The sequence below is a fragment of the Panthera onca genome, chromosome B1 (assembly GCF_046562875.1).
Source record: "Panthera onca isolate mPanOnc1 chromosome B1, mPanOnc1 haplotype 2, whole genome shotgun sequence".
NCBI lineage: Eukaryota > Metazoa > Chordata > Mammalia > Carnivora > Felidae > Panthera > Panthera onca.
The window spans coordinates 1,180,899-1,196,256 of record NC_138342.1 but is presented as its reverse complement, the minus strand read 5'-3'; the positions used below and the strand labels follow the sequence as shown (position 1 = coordinate 1,196,256).

General features: G+C 57.2%; 1 protein-coding gene across 1 annotated transcript in view; it reads right to left on the bottom strand.

The window, feature by feature from the left end:
- NSD2 (nuclear receptor binding SET domain protein 2) overlaps positions 1-15,358 on the bottom strand; it is a 91,335-nt gene that overhangs the window by 13,166 nt on the left and 62,811 nt on the right. Inside the window, exons 10-16 of the mRNA XM_078446371.2 lie at positions 6,485-6,616; positions 5,992-6,115; positions 4,788-4,988; positions 3,211-3,390; positions 2,710-2,866; positions 2,375-2,580; positions 903-1,006 (exon numbers count right to left, since the gene is read on the bottom strand). Of these exons, the coding sequence (XP_078302497.2) occupies positions 903-1,006; positions 2,375-2,580; positions 2,710-2,866; positions 3,211-3,390; positions 4,788-4,988; positions 5,992-6,115; positions 6,485-6,616 (1,104 nt within the window). The remainder of the gene's footprint in view (positions 1-902; positions 1,007-2,374; positions 2,581-2,709; positions 2,867-3,210; positions 3,391-4,787; positions 4,989-5,991; positions 6,116-6,484; positions 6,617-15,358) is intronic.

The following is a 15,358-nucleotide window of genomic DNA, read 5'->3' as shown; positions in this document are numbered from 1 at the left end:
ACTGAAGCAGAGGCCAGTAAGGCGAGGGGAAACGTGGCGGAAGAAAGGCCCTCCTCACTGCTGGGCCGCGACAGCGAAACACAGAAGCGCGACCTGAAAACCCGCCTCAGGAGCCCTCAGGTCCCAAGCTGTTTGACCCAGGAGCTCCATTTCCACGAAGTCATCCCTGAGGAAACGCTAACCCCAGAGCACGTGTCACCTGCACACACACCCAGGGCGCGCCGCCCGGATCTGAGGAGCAAAGACGCGGCCCTGAGCGGCCGGAAGGCAGCTGACACACTGTGCTGAGAGGCTGCCAGGCCCCAGGCGGCAGGACACGGTGACATCGGCTCACCCAGCGTGACTGTGAGGAGCTCCTGGACCTCTCTCCCTCCCGCCCCGTGGGGACGTGGGGACCCAGGTTCCCTGCCGGGACTGCCGGGCTCGCCGGAGGCAGCACGGTCGCCCCCGCGGTCCTGGTGCGGCATCCACACCCTCTACGGCGGGAACATCGCTTTGTCTCCAGGGCTCCGGCTGACCGAGCCACGTTCCGGCCGAGCACCGGCCCGGGCTGGCCACCTCTCATCCAAGCTCGTCCCCAGCACCGGGTGACGGCGGCGTGCCCGCCACCACCCCCACGCCTCACGGGCTCCCGGCTGGAGCCTCACACGAGGGCAAAACCCAAAACCGCAGAGACCCCCCCCCCCCCCGCCCCAGCCCTGCCCGCGCGCCCTCCCCGCCCCCCAGAAAGGACACACGCTGGGCAGTGGCTGCACCTGCTCTCTGCCCGTGACCTCAGGCAGCGGTCCACACGGGGGCTGCAGATAGCTGCTTGCTCACGGCAGCCCTCTTACCCACCGCGGCCGGAGGGCCCACCCACGGTCCCCGCAGTGACCCCTGACCCGGCCCCCCACCCCCGTCACCTTAATGTGCTTGTACGGCGGGGGCTTGCGCTCACTCTCCTGCGTTTCTCTGGCTTCCCTTTGAAGTTTGATTTCACGAAAACGAGCTTCAGCTTCCTGCAGTGCTAAAAAGTCCACGAAATGTGAGCATGAGTAAGAGGTTTAGTAAATTCACACCTCCACCTACAGGCTCTGCGTCTAAGCGGCCGACGCAAGCCTCCGTGTCCCGCCAAGTGCGGTTACCAGTCTCCGGGAGGCTCTGGGGTGCGCACGCTGTTCAGGGCGGGTGCTTTAAATGCCGCGAGGGTTTTGCACCCAAGATGCTCAGAGAGCGCCGGGCCGAGGAGGCCTGGGAGGCGCCGTGCTGTGCCACCTGCCACCAGGAAGGCCCAGGGCGGGTTTCTCTGGGAGGGTGATGCTCCGGCTCCCACTGTCCACGGGGCTCTAACACCCTCCCGGGAGGACACGTCCTCTGGGAGGGGGCGGGGGGGGGGGGGGCGCCGGGCTCAAGCGAGGGTGGAGGACGCCATGCGTGCTGGGGCCACCCTGACCCCCAGGACTCAAGTCTGACCTCACGACCCACCAGCACGTCAAGTCTCAGTTTCAACATCTGTCATCTCATCACGAGTTTTGCAAATCTTTCTCATCAGACCTTTGCCGCCCGCTGTGCGTGAGGCCCGCGGGAGACGAGACGCCGGTCTGTCAGCACAGCCCGCCCAGCCACCCCCATGTGCCACCGGCCGCGATGCGCCCGCCCTCCCCGGACTAGGACGAGCCGAACGCACGCCAGGTCCCCCTTCTGTCCCACTCACTCCCGGCCCCGAGTAAATGCCACCTCCTCCAGTCAGGTGGTGGCATTCCCATCCCGTCAGTCACCCTGGCTGTGGAATCAGAGAGCGGGGCACCTGTCTGCCTACCCACACCTGGCCCTTCCCGGGGCGCCCGGTCTAGACGGCGGCAAAGTCTTCTCCACATTTCTATCTTACATAACAGGCAAGGCAGGAGACATCTCTGTAAACCAGTACTGGAATACTTCTTCAAAGTAACTTCCACTGCAGGGCACCAGGGGGGCTCAGTCGGTCAAGAGACCGACTCTTGCTTTCTGCTCAGGTTATGGTCTCGGGGTCGTGGGATCGAGCCCCGCGTCGGGCTCCGCACTGACGTTGCAGAGCCTGCTTGGGATTGTCTGCTCTCTGCCCCTCCCCCGCTCTCTCAAAATAAACTTAAAAAAATTTTTTTTTAAATAAAAATAGAGCTTCCAATGCATGTGAGTGAAATTAATCCCAAACCGATGCTGTAAACGTTACTCGGGAGTACATTTTATCCTGTGCCTCAACAAATCAGTCTGCGAACCTACGTTTTCCTAATTTAAAGCACCGCTAGAATGCTCAGCCTGGTGTTTTCTACAGAAACCAAACTTTCAAACAACAAAAATCAGGGTTAGCAGAAGGTACCCGCGAGTGCGGTTTCGCTCCGTCTGGAAATGTCCGTACCGTTTTTGAAGACTCTTCCGATCCCTCTGACCCCCTGGTAGCGGCTGCCCCGGTCCCCCTCCATGTACGGGAACACTCGCGCCTGATGCGTCCAGTAATAATCTTTAGACCCAAAGAAAAACACAGGGAATTCTCCAATCTCGTGCTTCATTTTCTGAATATTTGGGGGAACATTTTTGGGATGGCAAACTTCTGCCGGCCACCATCTATTATAAATATTAAAAACAGGGTTCACAGACTCTTCAGACAGAGTGACAGTCATTCAGCGCTTTCAGTCCTGCAAAGTGAAAAGAACACAGTGAACAGGGAGGCAGACAGGGTTCCGGTCCTCACACCTGTAGTTCCCCAGTTTAACCCAGACGACGTCCTGGAAGTGCAGCTTCTTCCCGGCTCGGCACTCGTTGCAGAACCAGCTGCCGTCGGGCATCTCGATGCTCAGGCAGTCGGGGTGGAAGGCCGCCGGGCAGGACTCACAGCACAGCAGGCTTCCCCCTGCAAGGGAGGGCGAGCGGCTCGCACTGGCCCTTCCCCACCCGCAGCCACCCCGCCCCTCGCCCCACGACGCGAGCCCAACCACGGCCGGCCGTCGGGGCGCAAGCAAACGAGCCCGTTCTATTGGCATCACGGAGACCTCGCCCTCCGGCGGTGCGCCGGCCTCCGTGAGCTCAGAAATGTCACGGCGCACACCGGCACGGGAGCACTTGGGAGACATCGGGAGCGTCCCCACCCGGAGCAGGGCGGGCGCGGGGGCCCCCGGGGTTACCTGCGAGAGCTGCGCGCGAGGGAGCCCAGAGAAGCAGCCCGCCCTGGCCGCCCGCCGTGGCGCCAGCCCTCACCTTTGGAGCACACGAAACACCAGCTCACGTTCACATGCGCGTGATGCCGCTTCCCCTTGCGGGCAGTGAAATGGCTTGTGCAGATGATGCTGTGGGAAGCGATCACGGAGCAGCCGGCCGCCAGACAAGCGTCCCCTCCGTGGTAGGCGACGGGGCAGCGGACGCACCGCATCATTTTCCCTGGGGGCAGAGACACGCGCTGAAGGCCCGACGGCGAGCAGGGCGGCGAGAGGCGACCGAGCCCCCCACGCGTTGAGAAAATTCACGCTGAAATAAACTCGGAGTATTTGACGGAAGCAGTAACTAGGATGGAAAGAACACTGAATAGATGTTACAAAAACACATCTCCCCCAGGCGAAGGTGCTTCAAAACCATCAAGAGAATAGTCAAGCGCTTAAAATGCCTTATTCTCTTTTTTTTTAAATAACAGTTTGTTTATTTTTGAGGGATAGGGAGACAAAGCACGAGTGAGGGGAGGGGCAGAGACAGAGGGGGAGACAGACTCTGAAACAGGCTCCAGGCTCCGAGCCGTCAGCACAGAACCCGACGCGGGGCTCGAACCCGCAAACTGCGAGGTCGTGACCTGAGCCGAAGTGGGGCGCTCAACCCGCTGAGCCCCCCAGGCGCCCCGCCACATTCTTAAATAAGGTCAAGCAGGGCTGATAAACCCAGGCACCGCCAGCCCGTGGGGCCTGTAGTGCGCCTCGCAACGGCTCCGGCCTCTACCCACTGGGTGCCAATCTGCGCCCCCCCAAGGTCTCCCCAGACGTGGCCAAGTGTTCCTGGCGAGCAACATCGCCACGGTTGAGAACCACCGGAGTCAGAAGCACAGGTAGCCCACCACCCTCAATCCCACACACCTAACGTGAAACAAGGCAGATACAGCTTGATGTTAAAGTATCTTCCTCGGGGCGCCTGGGGCGCCCAGTTGGTTAAATGTGCGACTCTCTTGCTTTCAGCTCAGGTCATGTCACGATCGATCGTGAGATCAAGCACGGAGCCTGCCTGAGATTCCCTCTCCCCCTCCCCCCCCCCCCCCCACTTTCTCTGCCTCTAAACGAATAGATAAATAGAACATTTTTCTCATATACGAAGAAGCACTAAACCTGGGACACACATACGGGCACCTGGGAGGCTCCGTCAGTTAAGCATCTGACCACAGCTCAGGTCACCATCTCGCGGTTCGTGAGTTCGAGCCCCGCGTCGGGCTCTGTGCTGACAGCTCCGAGCCTGGAGCCCGCTTCAGGCTGTCTCTCTCTCTCTCTCTCCGCCCCTCCCCTGCTCATGCTCTCTCTCTTGAAAATAAATTTCAGATTTTTTAAAAATTAAAAACTGGAACAAACAGAACCTATCAGAATGGTTCACAGGCCCCCCTCCTAAAGTGGAGGCTCCGGGAGGACGCGGAGGGCAGGAAGAAGGCACGGCAGGGCGGATCCTCTTACCGACTTCTCGAGAAAAACCCTGCTAGCCGGTGTCGAGTCAGTAACAGAAAGACAACCGCCACTCCAAAGAAAAACCGAAGGCCTTTGGGGACAGACCTTTCGGCCACCGCGCCCGCCTCCCGTGAGCGCCCGTACCTTTCGAGGGCCTGGGGTTGGAAGGGTTGGACGCGTGGCAGGTCACGCAGCTGTGCAGGGGGCAGCGGAAGCCTCGGCTCTCGAACACGGTCAGAGGGTACTTCCTCACACAGGCTTCGTGGTAGAACTTCCCGCACTGCGACACGACGCAGCGCCTGACGTCCGTCTTGCTCTCCTTACACACGAAACACGAGTGAATCCCTAGCAGACGGTTAAAGAGGGGCAGGGAACAAGAATTAAACTGTCGTCCCTGAGCCACCGAACTCCAGCAGCCCCGTCAGGGGCGGCCCGTGCTGCCGAGGCCTCGGGCTGTCTTCGGACCTCGGTGCCCGGTCCGAGCACGCTTCAGAAAACGGTCCCGCCATCAGGGCCGTTACCTTGCCGTGAGATGGGCCCCAGCTTCCCCGGAGGACAAGGAAGTCTGAGCAGGAGGCGGCTGAGGTGGGGACACCCCCTCGAATTAGCGGGAAGCCGGAGAGCAGGCATTCCTCCGAAGGAAAGCTTTTGCTCTCCCTCCTGAGCCATTAACCAAGTACAGCGAACCTTCAGTTAGAACCAACCACAGGCAGCAGAGGCAAAGTGCCGTCACATCGGATGACCTTGGCTTGGGACGGGAGGGACTCGGGAAGACTCCACGTGTCTTCCTAACCTAGGACACGCGCCCACGAGAGCCAGGAGGCCCTCAGGGCTGCGCGTGGATAGGAGGGGCTGCATCTGAGCGGCCCCTCTTCCTAGCAGCCCCCAGACTGCGCTGGCGAAGGAAGCGGTGCGGCAGAAGGAAGCCGTGGCCGCTCGGAGACGGGCACGTCCTTCCCGTTGACCCCGGAGTTCAGGTCCGCGCCGCGTGTCTACGGAAGCCCACGTGCCCGTGAACGTCCGTGTCCTGGGACTGACCGGCCAGCTCACCTGTACTGGTGACGCCGGGCCCTCTGACACCGGGGCACCCACGCCGGCCGCCTCCCAGCGCGGGGCTCAGGACGGCCCGTTCCGTCACTCTGCCGGTTACCTTACACGGCTCTACCTCCCGGTACGGCCACCGAGGGGAGCGCGTCACGCTGGAGAGAGCAGACCGTGGGGACGCCGAGGGGAGGCGCGCACCCGCCGGGGGCAGGGGGGGCGCCAGGCCCGCGAAGCGGGAAGCACGGAGGCAGGCGGGCCGGGGGGCCGGGGGGCCGGGGGGGGGGGGGGGGGCCACGGAACTTGCCTGAGGCGCACTCGCTGCAGGTGAACCTCCCTTCGGGTCTCCGGGCCAGCCCGAGGCAGGCGAGGTGGAAGGCTCCGCAGCAGGGCCCCTCGCACAGCAGGAGGCTGCCCGGCTTCTCGCACAGCTGCGGGGCGGAGGCGCGGCGGTGAGGACTGAGGACTGAGGACGCCGGTGCCGGCCAGGCTGAGCCCGGGCGACCCCCACCCCCCCCACCCCCACCCCACACCCCCCACCCCCCCCGGCCCGCCCGCGGCTCCCCTGCCTCCTCCGTCCACGCCCGACTTCGCACGTTCGGAACACGCGTGCGCCACACGTCGCCACACGGCGGTGACACGAAACAGCCCGACGCGGACGCGCGAGCCCGGCCGGGGCGCTCGGTCCCGGGTCCCGCCGCGGCCCGGCGCCCTCACAACAGAAGCCCGTGTGACCGCGGGTGCGAGTGCGGGCCCGGGCCCGGGTCAAGGACAAAAGCAAGCGGCGGCCGACCCCTCACCTGACACACGTACTCCTTTTTGGCGGCCACGCCCCGCTCAGACTTCTTGGAGGAGACGGACGCTTCGGTCTGGGTCTCGTCGGCGCTCTCGTACGGGGACTCGGCGGGCTCGTCTCCCGGGCCGTCCGACACCTGGGGGCGAAGGAGGCGGCACAGGTCACCAGTGCGGGCGGAGGCGGCCCGACTCCTGCTCGGCTGCGGCCCGACTGCCAGCTCCTGGCCGCAAAGGCCCGGCGCCCACGGTTTCCTGGGAGGGCGCGGCGGGTCGACCGAACTGTGCGGAGGAGGCTCAGAAGCGGACTTCGCCCTCTCCGCGCGGGCAGAAGGGGCACAGGGGCACGTGTCTTCGCGTTCCTGCCATCCTGACCAAGGAAGGAACTGGTGAAAACCCCACGTGCCCCAGCAGGTGACCTGGGAGGGGCCCGGGACTGGGAATCTTGACCTCTGTCGCCCAGTCGCTTACGGCCCAGCTTTTCACAGTAAGAGAAGCAGATCAGCACCCAGTGACTTTCCAGAAGAGCCAGAGCGAGGGGCAGGAGGGGAGCCTCCGCACGGCGGGCCCGGCCGCTCCTGGAAGCCGCCAGCACACGCAGTGTGGGCCGCGACTAACGGGCCGTCCCGACTTGCCCTCTGCCTGCCGCCCGTGGTCCCCGGACGGGTAAGCGGGCGAAGGCAAGGTCAAACCTGCCGGCTCTGGTGACACGTGAGCCCAAGAGAAAGCCCTGGGAGAAAAACATTGGCAATCGTGGAGCAAACAAACCCCCCCCCCCCCATCCCGGTCGTATTTCATCCCCCTTCATTATCAGGGATCAAGGAGACCAGGCTAAAGCCTCCCTCTCATCACTGTATGCAACGTCTTGCCCTCATTTGAGCAGCAAGAAATCTCTAAATAGAAATCAATAAATCTTGAGTAAGAAAACGTTCTTCTATACCAAATTGAAACTGAAAAAAAAAAAAACCTAAAAACACATTTAGCATTTATTTGACGTTAGGTAAGTGGAATGTTGAACACTGAGTTTTTCAACACAGCAAAAGTATAAACTACATTTCCTGTATACCTTGATAACCACGACAAGTAATTATGTTATAGGCCTGCCGTTTACCAATGACTACAAGGCTAGAAATTAAAACCGGGCCACAATTAAACAAAACAGAACAAACCCCACCAGCCAACCCACCCAATTCTGTAGTCTTATCAATTAACTTCCTCCAGACTTAGCTCGATGAGATTACCGGGAGAAGAAAAACACCCTAAAACACTTAGAGCTGGTGTTAGCAGGCTGGTCTTTGAGGGACACGCTGCCTCTGGCTGGTGTGTGTATCAGTTGGGGGGGGGGGGGGGGCAGGAGGTCGGGCCCAGCTCTCCGCCCTTGCTCCTCTATGCTGACCCCTCCCGCAGTAACAGAGTCTCAGGAGGAAGCCGCCTTTACACTCCCAATTCCTCACCTTTTCCAGGAAGACGGAAACAGCGGCATGAACGTACACTAAGTTATGGGGGTCTCACACAGTAGTAGGTCTCCCCTGCCCCCCAGGCTGGCCAGATGGTGCCCCTCCCTATCAGCTCAGCTCATTTACTCCTTTATCATCAACATCCAGAAAGAAGGCAACTTGAAAAAAAAACAAAAAAACCTCTGCGTTCAAACCCCAATTTTAACATGTCCATCGTATTCGGAGTCACAGATGGGCGGGGTCTGAGACGCTAGGGGTGCTGGGGAGCCCGGGGCGTTGGGAACACCAGCCACACCTCGGGGCCCCGGTCAAAGGGCAGCCCAAGGCTGACCCGTCTGACGAGGAACCGAGGCCCAGAGAAAGGGCCTTCAACAGGGGCTCGGGGAAAGCGAGCCCGGTGCCCTGCCCACCAACCCACATTCTTCCCTTCAATGTGGTCGGAACAAATTTAAAGCTTTACAAAAAAAAAGAAAAAAAGAAAAAAAAAAAAAAGGAAAAATGCATGGAGAGAAAGACAGAAAACACAGACCAGTCCTGGGTCGAAGAAAGGAACAGCACCTTTTATTTAAGATTTACAGAAAAAGTTAGCACGTTTCCACTTGGAGATATTTCCTAAATTAACAAAGTCTGTTTTGAGGAAATAAACACTGAATACATATTTTGAATGGAAATATAAATGTTAAGACACACATGAGGCTTGTTTCCTGATTGGGGTCTAAGATACACATACAGAATACAGACCTTACAATATTACAGTCCGTGACACAGATGCGGGAGATTGCGACCTTCGGCCCAGCGAACCCCTTCCCAGCGACCCAACGACCACTAGCAGTCGGAGGGATCCACCGGCTCTCCGCTCGGCAGACCACCCACAAGAGGAGCAAAGCACGCGGGCACCGCGCCAGCCTCTACTCCGGGTGCAGGGCTCCGCCTCCACGGGCACCGGGTGACGGTACTTACTCGGAGATGCCGTTTGTGAAAGCGACACCTTCACCCGAATGGTCCCGACACGGTCCCAAATCTCAGTCTACGACATCTACGGTCTATTCCATATCCAATAGGATGCATTTGGAAAAAGAGAAATGTAGTAACTGAACGGACACAGACTGTCAACAACTTTCCCGTTGCTTCCCGATCCACCAAAGCCACACCTGTGGCACGGATTTCCAAGCGGCTTAGTTCCTGACTTCTCCGAGTTTTCTGGAGTCTGAAAACACTTTCTCTACCCTCCACTCAGTATGTGATAGTATCAAATTGCCTATTTGCCTTAGAAATACGTTCCTTTAGGGGCAGGGAATGCTGTCTCCACAGTAACGCAGGGATTTTTCAAGATGATATTAATGAACACAAAGTAACCTAGTGAACATATTTGAACCAACTTCAGGAAACAATGTAGCCGTTTAGGGGGACTGAGGAACCCCAGTCCCCTCTCTGCTGTGACTGGGGGGGGGGGGGGGGGGGGCGGCGGCCTGTGCCTCAGACGGCAGGGTACAGAGTGATTTTTAAATTTTTTGACAAAACAAATCCCTTCACAAATCGAATTCCACATCATTTTTGAAATACAATTACAGACCTTGAACAATATATATTTCTATAAACCAACATTATTTCCATGTTTACGTTACGCTTTTGTAAAGGAAGAAAGAACTATAAGTACTTTCACATAGCATCTTGGATTTACAAACGATAAATATCCTGTGCTCAGCAGAGTTAATGAGCTTAAAATGCAAAGACCAATCTCAGGTCCTCCAAATTAACATCACAGTGAAATATTAAGAGTGGAATTAAAATAATTTGTAAATCAGTCATTCATCACCTAAAACACTACAGTTCAGAGTAACTTTTATTAAAGCGACCCTCCTAGATGACCTCGACTACAATGTCCTGGGGGCGCCTCAGTTCTAGGGCTGGGCCGGGTCACCGAGAAACACGCACACGCACACGCACACGCACACACGCCCCACCCACCTTCTAACCTGGAAGCCTCTGTGTCGTCCAGCGGCCCCAGAAGGTGCCAGTGAGAGCCAACAGGTCGGCCACGGCCACAGCCACAGCCATCAGGCCATGTGGTGGCCGCTCCAGATCCAGATTCAAGGCTGGCCCTGATCGTAAGAGGAGTCTCTACAATGTCCTATCGACCCGACCCCACTCCGTCCCAACGGTGTCCTCAGCAGTGGGGGAGGGGCCAGGGCCAGCCTGCTACAGGCGGCAGCAATAGCAAGGCAGGGCAGCTGAAAACAGTAGCAAAGCTCCCACCTGCAGCTGAGCAAGCTCTCCCCCCACACCCCTGCACCCCTGCACGGGCCGACATTTCTTAAAGATACAGTGTGCCTGAATGATCAGCATGCTTTAAAATGTACACCAAAGAATTATGTGCCCAAACTCAACAGCTCCGTGTAGGCCAGAAGAAGTTATAAAGCGGATCTAATGTGTAACTGTCTAGTCGCTGTCAGGTTCTTGGACGGACCCTGAGGGACATCCTCCCTGGCTGGTGACAGCGCCTGGAAGGGAGTGTGGAAGGGAGTGTGCGTCTTCCCAGACAGTACAAGGAACAGGCTGAATACAGTGCATGCCATTTTCCACCTGCTAAGGGTAGTTGGCTTTCCATCAATGGCCAGTAAGTCAGTGGTGATTTCTAACAGGCTAGGTAAAACAGCAAAACAGAACTGAAAAGGCATCAACACCAATGTCCCTAACCAAAAATCCTAAAATACAAAGGAGCCAGTATACTTCTTAAAACAAAAAAAGGGAAGAAAAAGGAAGGAAGGAAGACAAACCTAAGAGCCAAGAAGCAGCCAGTGACAGACTGACAACGTGTGGAGACTCCTCTTCTAACCAGACTCCATTCTTTCAGCTAATGGCAATCCTTTAAATTCATATTCCAAAGATAACCAGCAGGCCTCGGCAATTACTTTCTCCGTTTAAAGATTTTTAAAGGCTGAACGTAACGGTTCTAAAAGCGTGGAACGCTACCGCCCGCACGAAGTAGAAAGAGGCCTCACCAGGCCGCACACGAAGTCTACCTGATCAGAACCACCTTAAAATGGACTTAACAACCTAAAGGGGCTAAACGAGGTCGAGAAGCGTTAGGTCAGAAACCAAGCGAGAAAGGAACCCAGAAGACCTGCCCACGTACGGACGTCTGCCCTTTCCGACAGGAGCACGGCCTCCTCTCCAGCTTGGCCACACGCGGGGCCTCTGGGTCACCAAGCCTCCCCTTTCCGCTGCGCTGGATGCAGCAAATGGAGGACTGGACTCAAAAACGCTCGTGCTGTTACCAAAATGGCACACAAAGTCACCGCTCGTGGTCTCCCACAGCAGGCCCCACACCACTCACATCAGGCTTCGGCCAAGACCCCTCTTCAAGGGCATCCCTTCATCATTTGAGTTTCACATCCACACGTGGGTGCATTTTTTTGTCTTTCGGAACCAGATGCTAACTTACAATCTCAGCTTTATTCTCAGCTTGGGGACAGACCCTTGCTGGGTATGCACGTCACCACCCCCGGGCAAACGCTGGCTCTCCTCACACACTTCTGCTCCCAAATCTTAGGCAGGCAGGTCAGGGCCAAAGAGACCACAGGAGTCCCGATCGGGTCGCTAACGGTTCAGGTCTCACACGGTGCGTGTGGCCTGGCCGGTAACACCCCAATTACGAAAAATCCTGTAACGGCCACTCCCGTCCCACCCCCCCAAACCCTGAACACTTCATCTGAACCCCTTCTGTGCTTGTGCGTGACCTTCCAGCGAAAAGCTCGGCCTCAGACACACATGAAGGCGGGGGACCCCACAGCGATCACCCACGAAGCAGGCTAACCCTTCCTGGAGGGCGGGACAGACAGGACTCGTCCATGCACCGTGCGGGTTCCGTTCACCACACGGAGCATCCTTGTCATGAGGTCCGGCCTACATTTCCTGTTGGTTTTTAGGAGCTAGCTCCCTCTTGAAAAAAACGGGTTATTTTCAGTTGGGAGACAGAGATGTAACAGACACAATTACAAAGAGGGTGTGGAGATGCACCCAAATCCATCACCATCAGAGGCAGACGTTTAACTCTTGTATTAACTCTGGAGGGAGGCCCACATGGGAGACAGAAGCCCCTAACAGGTGCATCAACAGAACGGGAACCTGTACTGCCGATAGGTGCACGTACTTCACGGGACCTCTATCATCGCGGGAAACTTCCAGTCTCAGAACAGCTACAATCTCAACTTTTACATATTCAGACAGCTTTCACCTCTTCCGAATGCCTTGCGCTCCTTCTCGTAGCTACCGCCGCTGACCAGGCACCAGCGTGGGGTAGGAAGATGGGCTGAAGCAATTAAGTGGGGCCGTTAACAACGGTTCTATGTACAAGAAAAGTCACCTCCACAACAAGCAGCTCAAACGGCAAGACTAGAACGTGTTCGGTGTCATTCTGATCTCTTTACGAAATGAGGGAATTTATGTTTGGTTAGTAGCATAATGGATGTGTATCGTGGCAGACAACCTTCCTTGCCTCCTAAGCTCTTTTCAGAACAGGAGCCCTGTCCACTCACCTTCAGGAAAAGCCGCGGGTGGGAGCGTTCCCCAGCAAGACCGCTGCTGCCATCTGGAGCGGGACGGCTCTGCCCCACGCGGGACCGTCTGCCTCCTGCAGGAGCTGAACACACCTGCCACTGCCTGGCCGCCCGCCTGGTCACTTCCCGACATCCTCGGGGCGGGGGTGGGGGCGGTGCCTTCCCCCGTGGAGGAACACCGCGTGACCCCCATCCCTGCCCCACCCCACACCCGCCTGTGTCCTCGCTGACGCCGCTCAGGGGACGTACGGGCCCGTCATCCCGGCAGGCGCCTCAACGGGGAGGAAAGCCCCTGCTCTCCGGCTGACTTCTGGCGCCCCCGGCGCAGGCTGGGAGCCGGCCGGCCACCTACGCAAAAGTCACCGCGCTACAGTTTCAAACGGGCTCGACCTCGCTTGCGATAGTTTCCTGAACCGGGCCACTCCTACACGACCTTCCTTCGCACCTTCCGATTTTGTAACGAGTTCTCCGCCAGCCCTGCCCACACTCACGTCCGGGCCTCCCGCCGCGTCCGAGCAGAGCCACCCGCCCAGCGCTCAGCCACAGTCTAGCGCCCGGCCGTGCTCCTCAGACCCAGCGTCTGCCACTCGACCCCCACGTGCACGGGGCAGTCAGGAGGAGAGCTCTTCATGCCAGAGCAGAATTTATACTTTGGGATAAAAATGGAATGATGGAGATTTTATTGTTTTTATTGTTATAACCATTATTGTCACAATAGCGAACCACCGAGTCCCTGCAAGGCGTCAGGTACCCCAAGTGTTTTACATGCGTTACAGTACTTAACGGTTAGAACACAAGTATTAGTCAGAAACTTCCATTAAAGGTAGAACGCGTGTGAAGAGTGTGCTGGGAATGACCGAGGGCTCCTAACACGGTAACGTCAACAGCAGTCCTGCCTCCGGGAGCTGAGGGGCAAGGGTGGCCTGTGCCCCTCCATGCAGGCATGCGGACGCCCCGGGGTAGGACGGCGGGCGACACCCAACACTCAGTCATGTAATGTGACAGCTGACGTCCTACAAAAGCAACCGATTAAGCTGTGGTTGTAAATAACCTGATCGAGGTATCCCCAAGATACTGGTCGCTGCATCAAAAGAGTTAAATGGCTCGTATGATACTGAAAATGAGATTCTTCCTGCAAATTCAGTGTCTAGTGTCATAGTAAAACTGTGTAGTAAAAAAAGGACAGAACCGAAACCCTTCCTGCCTTCGGTGTTGGAAAGCGGTTTCGTGTCTACAGTGCTGAGTGCATTCCAGCTGGCAACGGGGCAGCTGACGCGGGCTCCTCCTACCGTGTGCGGCTCGCTCTCTCTCCGGCGGTGCGGGCACCGGCAGTGTTCGGGACAAACTCGGTAAGTCATGAGCCAGAGGACGAGGGTGGCCTCTAGCAAGGCCAGCCCCTTCGGCGCGGCGTCCTCGTCGCAGGCCCAGGGCAGCCCCGTGTGGCGGGCGTCCCTTCGGCCTGACATCTACGCGGACCGCTGCGGGAGGAGTGTGCCTCTATCGTGAGATGAGCGGGATCGGGTAAATGGCCTTGCCTGGGCATCTTACCTTGCTCTTAAAATTTGTTATCTGTTCTCTTCATTTGTGTGTGTTATTAATACCAGTAAAAACAGATTGTCACACATCTTCCATAAAATGGGGCACGAGTGTCACTGAGTGCGTGCGTGGACGTGCCACCTGCAGCAGGCGTCTGGAATATTACAGCATTTAAGTGCGGTACGGGGCAGCTGGGTTCACATCCGACTTGGCCGATGTGGGCTCCCGTAAAAGCTGTTACCAGTGAAGGCGAAAGAGGTAAGAATTTGCTCTACTAAGGGAATAAGAAACGAGGTTACAAGACACTGAAATCACGTTAACTCCCTCACAGGCCTTTGTCACGCAAGTGTGCGATCTCCGTCTATTCTCTTCATCGTCTCACCATCAGGGCGACGAAGCACTTGGTAGCAGTCATTCCGATATAAGTTTTATTTCCCACGTTTACCTTTTTTGAGAAGAGTTTAAACCACGAGTGACCTAAGAGATCTTGAAACACCAGCTCTGTGACCAGCCCTTATTCCAATCAAGGGTGACAAAAGTAGGAAGGAGAAGCAGCAACGGGTGCGTGGCCCGAGGGAGGGCCGCTCAGCGCAGACCGCAGCCCCGCGGGGCCTGACTCCCTGCGCCCCCGGACCAGGTCTGCACGGTGCTTCTGTAACGCGCCCTGCGCCTCCTGCTCCCGAAGGCGGCCAGCACAAGTACGCCGTGAACGCGTGCTGTGGCTCTGGAGCGTCAACACATAACAGACAAGGCTTTTTGTTCACCCGAAGTGGTTTTAATGAACAACGTAATCCTGTGCAAATTAGCTCTAATGGAAGGCTCCTGCAAGCCACGCAGAAGTGGCCTGACATCAAAGGCCTGGTGGTTTAAACGTTGTTGGATAAGGAGCTGAACGCACGTGATGGGAACTATGTATCGCCTTCAAAATGCAGGAAGGTATAGGATTATAATGTAGTTAATATAGAATATAAACATAATTAATAAACTAACCACTTCTAAAGTCCCAAAGAATTAAGAATCAGTTAAGTCTACTGATTATAAAATGCTTCCTCTAAGTCTCCCCGAGTTCAGAACAAATGTCTAAACCGGGAAGACCACACTCACCCTGGTTACAATGAGAGTCAGGCTGCCCGACCCTAACCACCCCCCGCTCCCCACCCCCACCCCCCACCCCCCGCACCTCCCTGCCCTGGGCCAGGGGGCCCCTGAGCCCAGGCCTCTGACTTGTACAGCTTCTGACCAGGAATGACAGAGAAGATTTCAGCAGCCTCAGCGCCTTGCCTTTGATTGGATCTGACGATGGTCTAAGTAAAAACTCAACTGAATGGTG